Here is a 17051-nt window from a genome sequence, read left to right on the forward strand (position 1 = left end):
CAAAGTGTAGCTTGAATTATCTGGAGCCAAACAATACAGACAATGGAACACCTTGATTACAACCATCATCCTTGTAATGATGGCCTTCAAACTTCAATATGCACTCCCTTACTATCCCCAGGAATAAATGAAAGGCCATTTCCTAACTACCAAGATATTGATGGTCAGAGATGAGACTGTATTGTCCGGCCCTCTTGATTGTCTTTTTGATCCCTGCCTTATGTGACCAGGCTCTGGGGTACAGCAGTCCACCTCAGGATCATCTGCATCCAGATGTCTGATGCCCAGAACACCTCATATCCCTCCTAGAATAAACCTTTGTGTGTCTTCAGAAGGCTCACAGCTAGGAAAATACACAACTTCCTTCTCTTAACTCCTTGTGTTGTGTCCACATGCACTATATAACTTTAGGAAATTACTGTATGCATTACCTTTAAAGGCATAACCCCACTTGTTATGGAAGAGGGTAGGAGAATGTTTGTAGTCAATATTAATGTACAGCGCCTGTGCTCAGTGATATTTACATGGGAGGGAGTCAGGTGGCTGAGCAGTGAGGGAGTCAGACTAGTAATCCGAAGGTTGCCAGTTCGATTCCTGGTCATGCCAACTGACGTTGTGTCCTTGGGCAAGTCACTTCACCCTACTTGCCTCTGGGGAATGTCCCTGTACTTACTGTAAGTCGCTCTGGATAAGAGCGTCTGCTAAATGACTAAATGTAAATGTACATGGGCTCAGACTACTGTATGCTTCCCTTGTAATGAATGAATGAACCCTGGACTTTGTAGTCTTCTGTCCATTTTTATTATGCCACCTGTGTTTTGAATGGACACAGGGCAGGAAGTCAGAGATGTTGCAGGTCCTGTGTGCACACTCACAAACCCGGTTTGGATAAGAAGAAAAAACAATGGTGTTGTTCTCTAGGTAAGCGTCTAAGGTTCTACCATGTGAATAAAATCCTGATGGAGGGTTCTTGGAAAAACAAACATTGACTTGCGAATTATTTCAATAATGTGATAAAACAAAGTGTTTGGTTGTTCAAATAGGTGAGAATTATGTTGTTTGACTTGCAACACACTTTCAAAGAAATGTAACTTGTGAATAAATCCTCTGTAGTAATGAGAAAGTGATACGTGAAACAAGAAAACAAGCAATAAAATGATGTATGTTTGGTGTCTACTTGTACCTTGGTTCTGTCGACATGAAGAAAAGTATTATCGACTCTCTTTATTGACTGAATCCCATTGCTCTTGTAGTCATGGGTCGGAGATGGTCTGTTCCCATAGTGACAATCAAAGTAAGAGGCGGTCGACAGTACAGCTCGATTTCCTCCTGTAGCCCACTTGAGGAGAATTGCAAGCTAGAGCCCATGACATTCCCATCTCTGCCCCTCACTAACCCATCCAACCATGGTAGCAGGGTCAGAGTGGCCCAGTGCTGTTATATCCTGAACATCATGAAGAAACAAAAGCGAATAGAAATCCACAGACATCCATAGAACATACATAGACTTGTTTTAAGCCATCACACTGTCCAGATCTCCCTTAAATTTGTTATGTTTCTTTCAATGTTTTTTTTTTGTGTCTCTTTCATTTTATTCAAGTAGTGATGAGTCTGTTAGTTAACTGAATAATGACCTTTATCCAAGTAGAGTTGAGTCTCTTACTTACGCATCCAATCACTGAACTGTCAACAACAGAAACACCCACTTAAAAATATGACGCTCAAACACCTGCCCTTTGGGAGTCTCTAAGCAACAAGTAGTTAGTTGGGAGGGAAAACCTCATGAAAATCACCTTTGAGACAGTAATAGAAAGAGTGATGACAGTGTAGTTGGTATGTATTGGGTTTCGTGCTTAATGACTGACTGGTTTCAGTGTTATAGAACTGGACTAACCCCTTTAAATTCCCTTCTTAATCCAGTAAAAGAAAATCCAGCTCTGCAGTGACATCTAGGAGTGAAAGACATTGTAAATACACAATTACCTGTTGGTTTAAGTACAAAGACATTTGAGATTGTGGGGAATTGCTGTTACAAGGAGATGCTGTCAAGCATTCAACATTAAGTGGTAGTAGGCTCTCTAAAAGCTTATGAAGTTCCCTGCTTTTCTTAATTCTCTCTGTATTTATAAATTATTAAATAATAGCATTTAATAATTTTTATTACTGTTTATACCACAGATAAAATGCAAAAGTTAATATATTATTCGCAGTCAGTACGTTGTCACTATTAGCGTATTTGTTGCTAATACACAAGCAATCTGAGAAGGGTAGCTCTAGCCTATGTGCATGTAATTAAAGCGAATGTCAAACGAATTACTACGAAGTATTCAACATTTACACCGCTGACTTGCCAACATTTGTATATTTGCCAAGAAGACAGAAGGCAACTCCTCATGCCTAGGTATGCACTTTTTATCAACTGAAGATGGAAACGAACATTTTTCCAGTGGAGCTTTCCAGATATAACCGTTGGTATGGACATCTTGTTTTGGGTGGATATTGTCATAGTTCTGAGCTCTGATGTCATTCATTGCGAGCGGCAGAACAGACGCCTGTAGGCGAATCATCAGCTGAGTCCACTCAGACGCTGAATTCTCTGCAAGTGTCGTAAGTGTAACATGCAATTTTATAGAGGCATTTTCTAAGTTTTTCAATCACGTATTGTGGTGACGGCAAATATATATTTCCGCGTAAACTTTTTGTGGGGGAAAAAAAATAAAGGTAAGGTGAACACTATTCTTCATTCTGTCAGCTGAATATAGGCGGTTAAGAATGTCCGAGTCTATACGTTTTACGAACACTATTTAGAATAAACAATTACGTTGTTGGGATAAATAAAGAATATTGAATGTATTTGCAAAATATTATTATGACACCAACATAATACGTGGAGTAATCAATATAATAGCCAACAACGCCCCTTCACTCTCACAATTTAAGCACCATGGACAGCGGCGTAGTACACATATTCAAGGAGGACAAGTGTCCCTCTGGTCACCCGGAGGAGTGCCTACCGAACTTCCCCTGGCAACCTGGCTTCCCGGACATGTTTAACTTCACAGCCAACGGCAGCTGGGTGACCGAGGAACCCGAACCCATGTCGTCCATCATACCCATTATTGCAGCGGTGTATTCTGTGGTGTTCGTTGTGGGATTGGTGGGCAACTGCTTGGTCATGTATGTCATAATAAGGTGCGTTTTACTTTTTTGTTTGTCGTATGACCGTTACACAGAAATACCATGCTGATGTTATTGATGAATCACTCAACATACGTTTAAACTAAACTACGTCTGCTCAAAATTTCTCAAGTCACTTTTTATTGAGAGTAAAGATTACTTTTTTAAGTGAAGGAAATATGTTTTAAAATGTATTTTCACTGTGTGTATCCAAGTGTTTAAATTAACGGCTTCTATTCAGTGCCACACAGAATTATTATTATTTTATTTATTTTTCTCTCTTTTTTTGTGGCAAATAGGCAGTTTGCCTAATGAGAGATCACGTTGGCGTTCCAAGTGCCGCTGCGCCCCCAGGTGGAAAAAAGGCTTGGGAAATAAAGAGAGAGATATAGAGAGACACAATGTGCTGATGTGGGAGAGTGAGTGTGTGTGAAAGAGAGAGAGAGAGAGAGAGAGAGAGAGAGAGAGAGAGAGAGAGAGAGAGAGAGAGAGAGAGAGAGAGAAGAGAGAGAAAGAGAGAGAAAGAGAGAGAAAGAGAGAGAAAGAGAGAGAAAGAGAGAGAGAGAGTTTGTGTGAGTCTGTGATCCTTAGAGAGTATGGTCCCAAGATTAGAGGTGTGGAGATTGGTTCACCTAACATATTCCGTAAGCCCTCAAAGAGCATATCTATAATGAGAATGGAAGGACCTGCATTGAGGGTAAAGTTGAAGGTTAGACAAGATAAGAAAATTGTCACATGATCGCACCCACTATTGTTGGAAAGCCCACCCCCCTTATGTTTACACTGACAGATCCTCCATCCCCTATTTCTGTGAGTGTAGTAGGACTATTAGGTTGGAATGATCCTATTCCTTGTATTATGTAGCCTTTGTGCATATTCGTGTGTGTGGTACAAGTGAAGGTCAGTCGAAGAGAAAACACTGATTCACAAGAAGACATTTTAACACCTTACGTTATAATAGGAAGATCACATGATAATCATGTCATTCTTTGACTGTCTTTCCAACCTCTCCTTTTCAGATACACTAAAATGAAAACCGCCACCAACATCTACATCTTCAACTTAGCTGTAGCCGACGCCCTGGTCACCACCACCATGCCCTTCCAGAGTACAGACTACCTTCTGAACTCGTGGCCGTTTGGTAAGGTGGTGTGTAAGGTGTTCATCTCCATAGATTACTACAACATGTTCACCAGCATCCTCACTCTCACCATGATGAGTGTGGATCGTTACGTGGCAGTGTGCCACCCGGTCAAGGCCCTGGACTTCCGCACCCCATTCAAGGCCAAGGTCATCAACGTGTTCATCTGGGTCCTGTCCTCTGCTGCGGGCATCCCTGCTATGGTCCTTGGCAGCACTCATACCAACAATGGTACTTACCCCACATCTGTGATGCATCCTCACATCACTCCAAGGCAGCCAAATACTTCTACACCAATAGCGTTGTATTTTTATTGGCAATTTGTTATTGAATTGCTGTCAATAGAAACCATGAAGAAGAGAGTTGTATAATGTGCATTATATAGCTGAGATCTTCAAAGAGCCACCGAGATTTCTCAATTAGTCAATCCTTGTGTCTGAGATTCCCAGAAAATGATTTTATCAATGCCTGCTAAGCTTATTAAGGTATGCTTGGATAGGATAGGTCAGCTTCTACTGTTGTTTGACTAAGCATGGTGACATTTCCTCCATCAATATAACCCCCTGACCCTACATGTTTGCCTACTTACCCAGGTACTACAGAGTGTGCCTTGCAATTCCCAGACCCTTACATGTACTGGGACACCCTCATGAAGATCTGTGTCTTCATCTTTGCTTTCGTGGCCCCCCTCATCATCATCATCGTCTGCTACACGCTTATGGTCCTGAGACTGAAGAGCGTGAGGCTGTTTTCTGGATCCCGGGAGAAGGACCGCAACCTGCGTCGGATCACACGCCTGGTGCTGGTGGTGGTGGCAGTGTTTGTGGTGTGCTGGACGCCGATCCACATCTTCATCCTGGTCAAGGCACTGTCGCCCGGCGTTCCCGAGACCACCGCGGTCATGGCGGCCTACTTCTTCTGCGTGGCGCTGGGTTACACCAACAGCAGCCTCAACCCCATCCTGTACGCTTTCCTCGATGAAAACTTTAAGAGGTGCTTCAGGGACTTCTGCTGCCGGGGGCATGAGGGGAGGCAGGGGGTGAGAACGGTGAGGAGTACCCTGCGGGATCACTCCTGCCCTGTAGAGGGTGCCGGGGGGGAGGGAGGGCGGGGCAGGCCGGTATGACTAGGAGTAGAGTTGTCCTCCTTCCGTTACCAGTGCCGGGATGACTCTAATGATCTGTGCTTGACTCAGATCACCTCTGCCATCTGAAAGTGAGGCCGGTCAATGAAAGAAAATGTATAGTATACAGTGCCATACCTGCCACTGTACAGTCCATTATAGTCGTAGTTTATACAAATGTGCGACAAAGTGACAAACATATTTTAATTGATTATGAGTTAGTCTAGTTTCTAACTATAATCCTAAACATAAATATAGCTACAAGCAGCAATTAAGGGGCCAAGCACAAAATACTCCAAATAAGCCTGGCAGGCAAGCATCGAGACAAACTGGGGACTTGTGCCAAACAAAGAAATCTAATTGCATGTAAAAAAATTTTTTTTCCAAAGATGGTTTCTGTCTTTGTAGGTAGTTCTTATCACGCTGATGTCTGTTTAGTGACATTTAGTGAAAATCGGTTCAAGGGTCAAGGCAGAGTATGCAAAAGTAGGTTTTTCAGAAAATTCTAAATGGCCGACGCCCAAAAGGACGAACATCGGGAAATGTGGTATATTCAATGTTTATATTATATATTTTGAGTTGGTATGCCACATAGAATCAGAAGAGACCAATCTTGTAATTTTTGGTCAAGCTTCAGAAGTTAGGCTGTAGCCTAAGAAAAAACAGCCTTTTGTCGTATTTCCTGAACAGTAGGTGGCGCTGTGCCGAAACTGTGCAGGTACCCTCGAGTCATGCTTGCTTGTGATGACACTTACCAAGTTTCGTCCCCTTTTGGCGATGCTCTTTGTCAAAATCGTTTGTGTGATATTTGAGAACGGTTTGGCTAAACAATCTGAATTCCATAACTCCAGAGCTAGAGTGTTCAAGTGGTAGACATGAAACTTGGTGACAAGGATCAGGAGACTGTCCCCAATGAGACTGCCAAATTTCACTTTTTACCACACGTTTCTATGGGTTGCCATGGACTCTCATGGCAGAATAATTATAATAAAACTAAGCTTCGCTGCTTGGCCCCTAAATGCATTCAATAATGAAGTGGGTGTATTGTGTGTCAATCATCTTATGTCGCCTGACACTGGTATAAAGAAAGGAAATACAATCTATAGAAAGTAAACCAAAATAATTTGATGTGAAAAGCTAATTTAAAGTATCAAGATTGGATTTTGATTTAATAAACAGTCAAAAACATGTATACTAATTGGAAACATTTTAGGAAGCTCATGATTTATAGGTATCTGCTCATGTGGTATGTGTGTTTTTCAGCAATGTTTCCCTGAGTGTGTTTGTTTACTGTATGCTTCTGTATGTGCATTCGAGTGAGCACTGTGTTTTCTGTTCAGTCTGTGGAGCAGACTGAACAGTCTTCTCAAGTTGCGCTCAGGGAACATTCTTTAGATTATTGCACTAGCTGTAAATATATCTAAACATTTCAGTGCAGTTGTATGACTATATTGTAGATATAATGCTTTCACATTTCAGTACCGTAGCTTCAAATGCTGTTCTTTTGATACATAAGTGTATATGCAAATCACAGATGTGGATTCGGCTTACTGTTACAGCTACGATGTGAATCTAGTTGATAGCATGTTAGCACACTTCCCACAGTGTTTCAAAACAATTGTCTTGATCAGGATATTGTGCAAATTGGGCAGAGGGCTATTGTAAGTCAAGTTGTGAAATGTAACTTCTTATTTCTAGTATTATTCATATTCTTGAATATGGTATTATATAGATGTTAAGGTTTAGTTTGCCTGCCTCTGTTACAAAAAATATTGACTGTAATCCATTGACAATTTGACATTTGTGTGAAGTATTTAAATGTTAAGTAGTTAGTTATCTTAATGTTATTATGGGTACATTTATTGGTTCAGTACAGAACAAATGTATTTCTGAATGTATTCTGTACAAATACAAATGTCTTATGAAATCTTATAAATGTAACATTAATTGTATTGTATATTTTGAAACCAACATTTTTATCAGAAGTGTATCTACTGTTTCACAAGTTTGTTTACTAATGTTAGGGTTCTCTAATATGTCTAATATATAAATTCACCAGGGGTATTTTTGAACCAGATGCTGAATGTGTAATTTGATGTTATTGTCAGTTTGTGATGTGCTTCATGACGTATACTGCTGTTACAAATGGAAATACAACTCAAATCTACAGGCAGCAGAAGACAGGCAAAAATAAGAGCACCTAGAGCAGAAAATGTTTTTGTGCCTTGTCATTATCACTTTGTTAAACTAATGAGAATTGCTGTACATTATTTAATAATAATTTAAAAGGCTTTCAGATTAAACTGTACCTGTCTAAGTGGTTATTATGTGATACTCTTCACGTGTGAACATCCTCTACCATCCTCTGACATTATTGTAACATTATTTAAGCCCAGACAACATTTAAAGAAAGTAGGACAAAAAGTGTTTACAGTACACAAACTAAGAATAGAAATACAAAAAAAACATTTATTCTATTTCATCCTTTGCCTGCAAGAAATGTTGGACCTTATCATTTGTGATCCGACACAAATAGTCTGTGTATAATTTTTGCAAAATTGATTACTTTCTGCTCATGTTCTATATTTTAATTGCTTGTATGCTTTAAATGTCAATGAATTGTTACATACACAATAAAGTCAAAGAAATTGATTATTATTTTTTTGACATTAAGGTTTTGAAACCCTAATTGGACCCTCACTCTCTCACAGACCCACACACATTACCCTCTAGCTACAGACACTGTATCATCATCCTCACCACTAAAAACACAAAGAATTAGTTCTTCATCCATCCCCTCACTCTAGCCAGCAGCAGTCTAGCAAATCTTTTTTAAATCCTGCAACATCTGTTGGATTCACACATTCTTTTGTATTGAGAATTAGTGTTACCATGGTGAAACTCACTGATGAGAGGCGCTGGAGAATAGCCAGTGATGGCAGTGAAAACATGTTTGTCATTGTGGCCTTGGTAAGAAAGTCTGATTATGATTCTTTCACATCTCCATTTCTATTACTACATTGACGGTGTGTGGTTTAGGAATTGTCCATATTGGGCCATTTCAATACACGATTTGTCTACTGAAAACTACTCAATTCAATACAATGTGCATAGCCTCTTGAGCATCAGGGATGTCACTGACACAGCATACACTACATTAAATCATTAAGGCAGCAAATTGTTCTCAACTTTAATCATGGGAGTATAAACACAAAAGAGACAAAACACGTGTAAAATTATACAGAAACATCCAGCAAGAATGTTCCACCTATGAAATCTGGTGCTCTCCATTTAGTTTGAGCGTTGTCAGACCTCAAAGAGCATTGGTGAATTGGCGACCAATAGGATGGTGTTTTGGTTAGCGGTTTCCGGGTGTTGTCGGGAGCAGAGGACTGGCTTTGGGCTGGCTTTTGGATGATTTGTGAAAAGGAATTAAAAGGTTGCTGGATTGTATAAATTATCAAAATGAACAGAATATTTGGACGTGGAACACCAAAAGCCCCTCCTCCAAATCTATCCGATTGCATCGGAAACGTAAGTGCTGTTCATCTACAGCTATTGTCTGAACGTTAGCTAGCTTTCTAGGTAGCTGTAGCTAGCTGCTTGTTCTGGGTAACTCAAACTTGTCTGCTCTAAATCTGGTAAAATCAGACATGGGGTCACTCTGTTGTTACTGTCATCATCAAATCACCATATTGTTCAATTATTCAGCTTCTCACATTCTTTCTTTCTGTAGACTATATCTAGAAATACGTGTAAATAAGCGGTCCAGTTATAGCTGTATTCTAGCTATAGCTATAGAATACTGTCTTTACTAGCAGTCACTGGTCAGCTTCTGAGCTTGTTTAGCAAACAATGATTTTACTACGTGTTCCTCCCAGTTGATTTGTAGGCCAATACAATCGAAGTCTTAAATGTCAAGGGAGGCACATTTATGTGTCGTTTAGTAGAGTGGCGAGGCATACCTAAACACTGATTTAGCTAACCTATGATTTATCACCCATGTTCCAATTTCGGGCCATAGGTGGATGCGAGGGCAGAGTCCGTCGACAAGAAAATATCCCGACTAGATGCTGAGCTCATGAAGTACAAAGACCAAATGAAGAAGATGAGAGAAGGCCCTGCAAAGGTTAATTTGATTAAATGTTCGAGATATTTGTGTAAACCATTGAAGCAAAACTACCTTATAGCCTATTTGAACACATCATTCATGTGATTCATGTTCCCCCTCCAGAATATGGTGAAACAAAAAGCAATGAGGGTTCTGAAGCAAAAAAGAACGTGAGTTATATGGTTTGGGGACAATTACATACAATAAGTGCACTCATAGTTATCTTTACATATTTTTGTATCATGACAATGTAAAATACAACATACTACACAGATTTTGGATCATTTCCTCCCATACATTTTAGGTATGAAAGCCAGAGAGATCAATTAACCCAACAATCCTTCAACATGGAGCAGGCCAACTATACTATCCAGTCACTGAAGGATACAAAAACAACTGTAAGAACAACCACTCACAGCATCTGTTACACAAATAACTTCATTCTAAATGTATATTTTTGTCCATGAAATAAACAGGCTGCAGTGTATTTGTTACACATTCAACACAATCGCCTCTGTTTCTATTTTGTCCTTAGGTAGAGGCTATGAAGATTGGTGCCAAAGAGATGAAGAAAGCCTACAAGAATGTGAAGATCGATCAGATTGAAGTATGACATTTCATGAATTCCATTACTTCACCAATATTCATTACCCGATAGTGACATGGTTAAACATTACTGGCAATGGTGGCAAAAAAAAAGATCCATGCTACTAAAGTAAGGCCATGACTGTGTGTGTGTGTGTGTGTGTGTGTGTGTCCAGGACCTTCAGGACCAGCTGGAGGACATGATGGAGGATGCAAGCGAAGTCCAGGAGGCCCTCAGCCGCAGCTATGGCACCCCAGAGATAGATGAGGATGACCTGGAAGCAGGTACAACAGCAGTGAACCAGTAGCAGACAGTGCACTTGTGTGTCAGGTTTTGGAGTCGATGGAGTCTGGAGAGTCAATTTGGAGACTAAGATTTGTTGGACAAAGATGATGCTGTTGATGATGATGTTGTTGTTGCACTGTGCCCGGATCACCGAAATACTGTTAGAACTATGCAATTCTGATCCTTGATTTTCTCTACTGTACTATCTTTTGTTGTATTTGTATGTCGCTTTGGAAAAAGGCATCTGCTAAATCAATAAAATGTCATGTAATTGTTCTCAGAGCTGGATGCTCTTGGGGATGAGCTGCTCCTGGATGATGACAACTCCTATTTGGACGAAGCTTCATCTGCTCCTGCCATCCCAGAGGGGATGCCCAGCGACAGCAAAACAAACAAGGTACCAAAAGGACTTTAGACAGTCTACAAGAACAAATCACTGCTCAGAAATAACTTCCAATGTATATTTTCCAAGAGTACAGTTTTCCCTTCTTACTTTCTCTTTTTTTCTTTCGTTCTTTTAGGATGGTGTTCTTGTGGATGAATTTGGTCTGCCACAAATCCCGGCCACATAGGGGAAACAAATCAAATAAACCGCTTACTTCAAAACACTTTTGTATGTAGGTTAACATTTATACATTCAAAGTGAGTTGACCCGAGAACACTACCAGGTTAAGGTACTAACCCTTCGTTGGTGTTGTTACTACCATACTAGCATGTGGCCTTGTAATATAACATTTACCTCCTTATTTATCTTAAGTCACCTAATACCCCCCCCCCCCCCCTTGCCACACTCATACAGTTTCATGCCAACCCTTTGGTAGTTCTATCGACTGTATCATGAAAACTGTCAAAATAAGACATTAACATTTTGCTACCAAGTCCCCTTGAAATTGGAATTGATTTCCTCCTCGTCTGTTGAATATGTAAGGTGGTCGTTTGAAACGAGCAAAATAAATTGTAAATTTTAAGCAATCTTTGCCTTATTTGTTAGCGTTTTAAACTGTAGATTTGGGGACGTTTTTAATTTTTATTTAAAATGTCTCATCTTTTCTTTTTTCTTTTTTTCCTCTTGCTTGTTGACTTCTTCTTGGTAGATGGTTTAGATTTCTTGATTTTTGGTGTCTTATTATTCTTTCCTGGTGACCGTTGAGGGTTGAACTCTACTTTCTGACCTTGGCACTTTTCCTGTCGGCCAACAGAGAACAGGAGTAAACTCCAGTGTATGAATCGAATAGAAGATAGAAAGACATTGTCATGGGGGTCTAGTTTATATATGTCATTTGGGATAAAAGCATCTGCTAAATGAATAGCATTTAAAATGTTGAATTACACCTACAATGCTGTTAAGCTTGTGATACCAACCTGAAAGCATTTGCGACATCTCTCTGGTGACTGCATGGTCCCGACAAAGTCTCCCTTCAGGCACTCGGCACAGTAACGTGTGCCACACCACTTACACATATAGGTCTGAAAGCACAGGAGATTATACCACACTAAAACTGTTGATTTAATGAAAAACATTATTGTTTTCCTTACCGTATCCACAGTCTGGCATCCCCACCGGCACATTTTTTCACAAGCCTTAACAGGAAGGAGCTGAAATACTGCCCTTCAAACCAAAAATACATAATTCAATTTAGAGGACGTTAATATTCGACAGCTATCATGACAACTAGCTGCCCTCTGCTAATGCTCTTCTGTTGGTTTACTTTATGACGGTGTGTATACTGTTTATTGTCAAGGTGACACCTCTGAGTAGTTGCTGCTGGCAACATCTCTGTTACTCTTTATTTTAGTCAACTGAGGTTTAATTAAATGTATTAAAGGGTTGTATTGGTTACACATTGCATCTACTAATCTGTATCCATTACAGGGGCTTATCAATGAACGGTATGTGAATTTATTTTGTTAGTTATAAAAGCATTGTTTGAAGTTTGATATAAAGTAATTGAGATTTAGAAAAGAAGAAACACAATAGTACTACTGAGTGCCAGTGCATTGACGTAATCAATGTAAACATGACAGTTTCCTGCATGTCCCGGAAGTTTCATACTTTAACAAGTGTGTGTACTGAAATAGCAGATATCTGGTGTAAAAAAGGCTTGTGCTCTAAAGAAATGGATGGAAATACTATTACAGTGACTGTTACTTATGGTAAATAACATAACATTGGAATAACACTTATCAGTTAATAGTGTTAAACAGTTTAGGCTCAGTCAGAGTAGTTTTACTAGACCGGAGAGCCGCTAGCATTTACAGTTAGCTAGCTAGCTAAAATAATGCGGCCTTACTACGCTACAGCTATTTACCATAGTCATATGTGGTACAGAGGTATATTTTCAGTTAAAACTAGCATTACTGTATAGCAAGCTTTGTTTGTTCATTGCCTTATTATGTCAATATTATGAGGTGCAAGAGAGGCCGTTGACATTGCATCCTCGTCTTTACCAGGGTCTACCAAGCACAGCATAACGTTGACAGGAGAGGATGGCAATGAACCGCTCTTGAAAGACCTATCAGATGCACTAACGGAAGTAACCGGAGTCCCAGCACCCGCACAGAAGCTAATCTTTAAAGGTAGTCTCTAAGTAGAAAACACATAATTCCTTGTCTAGATTATGTTATACCAGATCTGTAACCTATATATCTCAGTCATTTGTATATGGAATGACACCATAGAAGCTTGGAGTGACACTATTGAGTTTCATACAGTATGTTTGAGGATGTCAGATAGAACAGCACCCATATTTGTCATGTGTTCATATTAGTCATGGTCTTTGTATGGCATCACAGGGAAGTCGCTGAAAGAAATGGAAGAAAACCTATCCAGCTTTGGTATAAAGCAAGGCTGTAAACTTATGATGATTGGAAAGAGGGTATGTTTTATTCGTATTACTGTATAACCCCAAATTAATACATTATCATATAGTGCAAGCATCAAGTGCTTTTTATTAGAGATGTGATCATATCAACAGAATAGTCCTGAAGAGGAGGCCGAACTGAAGAAACTAAAGGACATTGAGAAGTCTGTTGACCTGACAGCAAAGAAGCTAGAGAAAGTGGACGAGGAGCTGACAGGATTGAAGAATGTAATGAACATTGTTAATAATGTTTTGATTTATTGAAATTGTTTTTGTGCATCTAATAATTATGGTAATTGAGAATAATGATCTGTTCTTTTAATAGGGCTTCTTGGCAAAAGATCTACAGGCAGAAGCACTAGGGAAATTGGACCACAGGGTGAAAATAGCATCTGAACAGTTCATGAAGATCCTGGAGCAGATAGACTCCATGGTAATGTAGTCTCCCTACCTATGCTCTTTTGTACTTGAAATTAACTTTGGCGCTGGCGAATGTTTGCCTTTATATGCTGAAAATGTAAAAGAATTTCTCCTTCCAACAGAATGTGCCAGACAATTTCAATGACTGCAGATTGAAGAAAAAAGGACTTGTGAAAACAGTACAAGTAAGTATTTAACCACTGCATAGGCAAACTGAAAGTGTTGATCTTGTATAGAATAATAGAAAATGTGTGATTGATATGCAGTCTGTTGATCTTAATGATCAAATAATCATTTTCATTCTTTACTGTATACAGGGATTCCTTGCGCAATGTGACAAGATCGAGGCTGGGATATCAGATCACCTGGCGAAGATTCAGTCTAAAAACCTTGCCTTGGCAGAGTAGAGGAATTAGTACCATTTATACCATGTTTCCCTCTCATTCCCAAGTTCTATACATTGCTCTGTGAGCAACAACAAATTGTACTGTAAGCTTCAGTTTTGGAGCTGGCTATGGTGTATTTATTATTGGCATGCCAACGTGTGTTAGAGTGCCCTGTAAACAAATTTCCAGTGGACAGGTTTCAAAAGACTACCCTGACTACGTTGATACAACAGCTGAAAAACCTCCCCTGGGTATCATTCTCAGGGACATCAACTTGGTGCTTTGTAAGATGTTTTAATTAGGAACTCTGTCAAAGGGTCATCGCAGTGATTTGCACCTATATAAATAATGTGCTTTGTGGCAGTGATGATTGTGATATAAAACAACACTGTATCATGTATTGAAGTAATATTCACTGATTTACCACAATATATTTTTCAAAGAAAAACAGTCATTCTAATTTATTATTTGCTGTCCCAATCTATTATAGCTAGAAATTAACGTCTATTTAATGAGCTCAGGACATTGAGGATCTAGAGCACCGGATGTATGACTTATATGACAAAAAATCATAGTATGCATCTCCTTAGGTCAGTGACAAAGCAGCATATTGTATTTTTTCCATTGACCTTGAAATCGACGCTGAACTACAGGGCATTCTAATAAACACTGAGCCTCTGATGATTGTAGGAATCCTTTTTTATGTGGTGTGTGAGTGCCCGTATAACATTTCTAATAAAATCCATATTGGGTGGTTATATCACCTCATTCTCCATCGTGACCTTTTAAACCTGTGAAATAATGAACCTGATGTTACATGGGTAATTGACTGGTTTTATTTCAAAAGCTTACAAACTACAAAAATACATCAAAACCAGATAATTGACCATGATTTGATCATGTCCTTAAAGTGCACATTTTCTACTGTATGACCAATAGGAAGGGTGATTGACCATGTATAGTGGATGTCTACAAAATGACCTTGCATAGTAAGGAAAATTACTAATGATCAAAACCAGGAGGAACCCCTAAGGAACACACAACAGCATGACACACAAAGAGGTTATTTGCAGGTTAGTAGTTATCCGTCTATGCTTAATCATCCTTGTCCTTTGCCCCATGTTTGAGAATGCGTGTGAAGGCCACATAATTGAAGTTACCCTTCTTGTCAATAGGGGCCTCTCTGAAGAGTTCATCCACCTCCTCATCTGTGAACCTGTCTCCCATGGTGGTCAGCAGATCTCGGAAGTAATCCTCCTGAATGGCACCTGGAGGGTGCAGAATCCTCTTTCAAGTGATGCTTCAAACCACAAGACTTGAGTCCATTGTCCTGGATGTATTTATATACTTGGAAAAAATTGTATTTTCCCAATCCTAACATTTCTTACCTGTTCCGTCTTCATCAAAGCAGGCGAAAGCGTTCCGGATCACATCCTCAGGGTCGGTGCCGTTGAGTTTCTCTCCAAACATGGTGAGAAACATGGTAAAGTTTATGGGCCCGGGTGCTTCGTTCATCATCGCCTCAAGGTATTCCTCAGTGGGATTCTTTCCTAAGGGTTTCAGAAAAATGTACGAGTTTGCAACTAAACATGTTTAATAAATGGCACAGAACATGTGCCTGTTCTGTGCAACTTCTTTGGTGAGGTTAGAATTGGGACAGGTTTTCGGGGCTCCTGGATGGTGGTTGGGTAACACTTTTTAAATCCCTCCCCTCAAACCATAGAAATTATAAATGTAATGTCATACAGTACCGAGTGAAGCTAGCATGTCATGTAGATCTTCTTTATCAATGAAACCATCCCGATTCTGGTCAATCATGTTGAATGCTTCCTTAAATTCCTGGATCTGGGACTGGTCAAACATGGCAAAAACATTGGAGGTCGCGCGCTGGGGGCGCTTCTTGGTGGTCTTTCCCTTCGCCCTCTTACTAGACATGTTGTTGGGAGGGTGATTTCTTTCTATAAATGTAAACATTTTTTATATACGTAAAAGGTAACGCAGTATCAGTGTATATGTATAAAGTACTGTGAACTATAAAATTGCACGTCACTTCAAGGGTTAGGCAAACTTTGAAACCTTTTTTTGTTTTGTTTTACTAGCTAGTAGATCAACTGAATTAAATCATCAATATTACCCGCTGAATGGCTAGCTAGCGAGGACTTTTTGTGATCAATAATGTAATTCACATCAGCTTGCTATGGTAAGAAAAACTTCCCATAATAGTGCACGGAAACAATACTCTACTCAACAATTATCTTTTGAACGTGTCATTTTCAAATACACGAATATAGGACGTAGCAACTCTACATGCAAACTCCATACCTGGAGAGAAATGTAACAATGTAGCCTGGCCAACTTGTCTGCTGGTGGTGGTGTTGACGTTGGCAGTCAGATGCTATGTTACCTACAAGAGCAGCGTCCAATCACAGCACGAGCTGGACAAGAGGAAAACTACTGGAATATTCCATCATTCACCATTTGACCTCCCCGTTTATTAAATCTTAAACATTTTGTTCTTGAAATTTAGATAAATTATTGTGTCTTTATGCGACACATATATTTGATATAAACGCGATATCATGATTTACGTTCTACTATTTGCAGTTAGCTAGACAGGTATATTTTTTGTAATTATATAATTTCGCCACTGGATGTCAGTAAACGCTTAGTAAAAACTGTAAACGCAAAGGCGTAAAAGGGTAGTTACTGTACCAGGACTGAAGACAAGACCACCTGTTCCAACTTCCTGACTTGCTCGATGTTTTATCCTAATTTAAAATTTGAGAAAATCAAAAGAAACATCTTATTATGTTTCCCTGGTATTTTAAGCCCCACACATTCATTGTTACCTCAGTCATCTAAATCTTAAAAATAACAAATAGGCCTACATAAAGTTACATAGGCTATTAAATGTGGGGTTCTAGTTATAGTCGTTGATGGTAGTGGTGGTGGTGTTTGCAC

At 39.5% G+C, this 17051-nt stretch overlaps 4 protein-coding genes across 6 annotated transcripts; 3 read left to right on the top strand and 1 right to left on the bottom strand.

Moving 5' to 3' along the window:
- The first annotated feature begins 2462 nt into the window (after positions 1–2462).
- oprk1 (opioid receptor, kappa 1) lies at positions 2463–5444 on the top strand. Its single transcript, XM_062482494.1, has 4 exons — positions 2463–2721; positions 2941–3192; positions 4197–4549; positions 4912–5444. The coding sequence occupies exons 2-4, from the start codon at positions 2945–2947 to the stop codon at positions 5442–5444; spliced, it is 1134 nt and encodes a 377-aa protein (XP_062338478.1). The 5' UTR covers positions 2463–2721; positions 2941–2944.
- A 3356-nt stretch (positions 5445–8800) lies between these two features.
- On the top strand, positions 8801–11391 carry chmp5a (charged multivesicular body protein 5a). Its single transcript, XM_062481934.1, has 8 exons — positions 8801–8975; positions 9466–9570; positions 9676–9722; positions 9857–9950; positions 10088–10159; positions 10314–10422; positions 10705–10820; positions 10945–11391. The coding sequence occupies exons 1-8, from the start codon at positions 8907–8909 to the stop codon at positions 10993–10995; spliced, it is 663 nt and encodes a 220-aa protein (XP_062337918.1). The 5' UTR covers positions 8801–8906; the 3' UTR covers positions 10996–11391.
- A 1058-nt stretch (positions 11392–12449) lies between these two features.
- bag1 (BCL2 associated athanogene 1) lies at positions 12450–14769 on the top strand. The gene is made up of 7 exons (XM_062482488.1): positions 12450–12577; positions 12875–13000; positions 13217–13299; positions 13399–13512; positions 13610–13717; positions 13827–13889; positions 14022–14769. Exons 1-7 carry the CDS (start codon positions 12457–12459, stop codon positions 14109–14111), a joined length of 705 nt encoding a protein of 234 aa, XP_062338472.1. The 5' UTR covers positions 12450–12456; the 3' UTR covers positions 14112–14769.
- A 141-nt stretch (positions 14770–14910) lies between these two features.
- On the bottom strand, positions 14911–16982 carry myl12.2 (myosin, light chain 12, genome duplicate 2). 3 transcript variants are annotated; one of them, XM_062482492.1, is made up of 5 exons: positions 16803–16982; positions 16413–16525; positions 15842–16048; positions 15479–15640; positions 14911–15358 (listed from the first exon to the last, which is right to left on the bottom strand). In XM_062482492.1, the coding sequence occupies exons 3-5, from the start codon at positions 16023–16025 to the stop codon at positions 15186–15188; spliced, it is 519 nt and encodes a 172-aa protein (XP_062338476.1). In that variant the 5' UTR covers positions 16026–16048; positions 16413–16525; positions 16803–16982; the 3' UTR covers positions 14911–15185. The 3 variants fall into 3 exon arrangements, with proteins under 3 accessions (XP_062338476.1, XP_062338477.1, XP_062338475.1); XM_062482493.1 differs by lacking the exon at positions 16803–16982 and having other exon boundaries at positions 15842–15941; positions 16413–16648; XM_062482491.1 differs by lacking the exon at positions 16803–16982 and having other exon boundaries at positions 16413–16643.
- Positions 16983–17051: the final 69 nt, after the last annotated feature.

This window comes from Osmerus eperlanus, chromosome 16, assembly GCF_963692335.1.
Source record: "Osmerus eperlanus chromosome 16, fOsmEpe2.1, whole genome shotgun sequence".
NCBI lineage: Eukaryota > Metazoa > Chordata > Actinopteri > Osmeriformes > Osmeridae > Osmerus > Osmerus eperlanus.

Bases quoted from the DNA above. Each gene is read 5' to 3' on its own strand.
- chmp5a (XM_062481934.1), top strand. From the start codon at position 8,907: ATGAACAGAATATTTGGACGTGGAACACCAAAAGCCCCTCCTCCAAAT. The intron at 9,723-9,856 runs GTGAGTTATATG...CATACATTTTAG, and splicing joins GTTCTGAAGCAAAAAAGAAC to GTATGAAAGCCAGAGAGATC. The intron at 10,423-10,704 runs GTACAACAGCAG...AATTGTTCTCAG, and splicing joins TGAGGATGACCTGGAAGCAG to AGCTGGATGCTCTTGGGGAT.
- myl12.2 (XM_062482492.1), bottom strand. From the start codon at position 16,025: ATGTCTAGTAAGAGGGCGAAGGGAAAGACCACCAAGAAGCGCCCCCAG. The intron at 15,641-15,841 runs GTACTGTATGAC...TGAAACCCTTAG, and splicing joins TGACATGCTAGCTTCACTCG to GAAAGAATCCCACTGAGGAA. The intron at 15,359-15,478 runs GTAAGAAATGTT...TGCACCCTCCAG, and splicing joins CTTTGATGAAGACGGAACAG to GTGCCATTCAGGAGGATTAC.
- bag1 (XM_062482488.1), top strand. From the start codon at position 12,457: ATGTCCCGGAAGTTTCATACTTTAACAAGTGTGTGTACTGAAATAGCA. The intron at 13,718-13,826 runs GTAATGTAGTCT...TCCTTCCAACAG, and splicing joins TGGAGCAGATAGACTCCATG to AATGTGCCAGACAATTTCAA. The intron at 13,890-14,021 runs GTAAGTATTTAA...TACTGTATACAG, and splicing joins GACTTGTGAAAACAGTACAA to GGATTCCTTGCGCAATGTGA.
- oprk1 (XM_062482494.1), top strand. From the start codon at position 2,945: ATGGACAGCGGCGTAGTACACATATTCAAGGAGGACAAGTGTCCCTCT. The intron at 3,193-4,196 runs GTGCGTTTTACT...TCTCCTTTTCAG, and splicing joins GTCATGTATGTCATAATAAG to ATACACTAAAATGAAAACCG. The intron at 4,550-4,911 runs GTACTTACCCCA...CTACTTACCCAG, and splicing joins CAGCACTCATACCAACAATG to GTACTACAGAGTGTGCCTTG.